Here is a 966-nt window from a genome sequence, read left to right on the forward strand (position 1 = left end):
ATCAATCCACAGCCATCATTAAAATCCCTAACGAGGACTGGCCTTCGCCCCCACAGGCTGGAGCAGCATGGAGGTTACCTGTACAACTACGAAGAGCTAATGGCCGACTACAACCGACAGATTAACGCAGGAAACACATAGGAAATGGCGAGCAGGGGATTGTAAGTCCTCGACGAATCCAGCAACTTGTGGCAGGACGGAGAGAAGGAAAAGAGAGATTCTTTTATTCTCGTGTTGTATAACCCTACGTGGCGTTGTTGTTGTATTTTTTTTGGGGGGGAGACAGGAACGGTCTGTGAGAGAGAGACGCACACATACACTTTTCGCTTTGCCTGAAGGAGGCGTAGCACCTGGCGAAAGAGGAGTAGTAGGAGAGGGGAGAAAGGAATGGGGGGAAAGAAGAGGAAAGATAAAGAGTAAAGTCAAAGAGGAAAAGAAGGGAAATGGCTAGGCTCTCTCCTCTTAGGTGGAAAGACCCGTCTTGGGAGGAAGTCTTTTTTTTGTCCTCTCTCTTGCCTTTGAAAGACTGACTTTGGGAAAAATGTTGAGCTATTTTTCCTCAACCAGGAAATGTCACCCGTAGATTTTAGCTTCTGTAGAGTTTAAGTGGAATTGACGGCGGCGAATAAGGGTCCCAGAACTTGTTATTTTGTTATGGTTAGCCTTTCTTGTAATTAAACTTTGGGCAAACGGCGAATCACAAACTTCAGCTTAGGAGATATTCACACATTTAGCTGTGGAAGGAATGTCCGCTATTTTTGGAATAAGATTTTTTTTTGTCTTTCTCTCTCTGTAATATGAGAGAAAAAAGAAAGTATCGTCCACCAAGTGATTGAAACTGGTGGCCGGATTTTCACTTTTGAAAAAAAGAAACATTATCTACTCATTTAGAAAATTGCGTTGTACTCAGTGTATTTATTCTGATTCTCCTCTTGCTCCTTTTATCTGCGAAATAATGATTCTGTT

The 966-nt window shown here is 42.9% G+C and overlaps 1 protein-coding gene across 1 annotated transcript in view; it reads left to right on the forward strand.

Annotated features, from left to right (window-relative positions):
• The window catches only part of LOC119585334, a 72,294-nt gene extending 71,334 nt beyond the window's left edge, over positions 1–960 (forward strand). The window contains exon 5 of the mRNA XM_037934006.1: positions 57–960. Coding sequence (XP_037789934.1) covers positions 57–141 — 85 coding nt within the window. The 3' untranslated portion in view covers positions 142–960. The remainder of the gene's footprint in view (positions 1–56) is intronic.
• Positions 961–966: the final 6 nt, after the last annotated feature.

Source organism: Penaeus monodon, chromosome 19, assembly GCF_015228065.2.
Source record: "Penaeus monodon isolate SGIC_2016 chromosome 19, NSTDA_Pmon_1, whole genome shotgun sequence".
NCBI lineage: Eukaryota > Metazoa > Arthropoda > Malacostraca > Decapoda > Penaeidae > Penaeus > Penaeus monodon.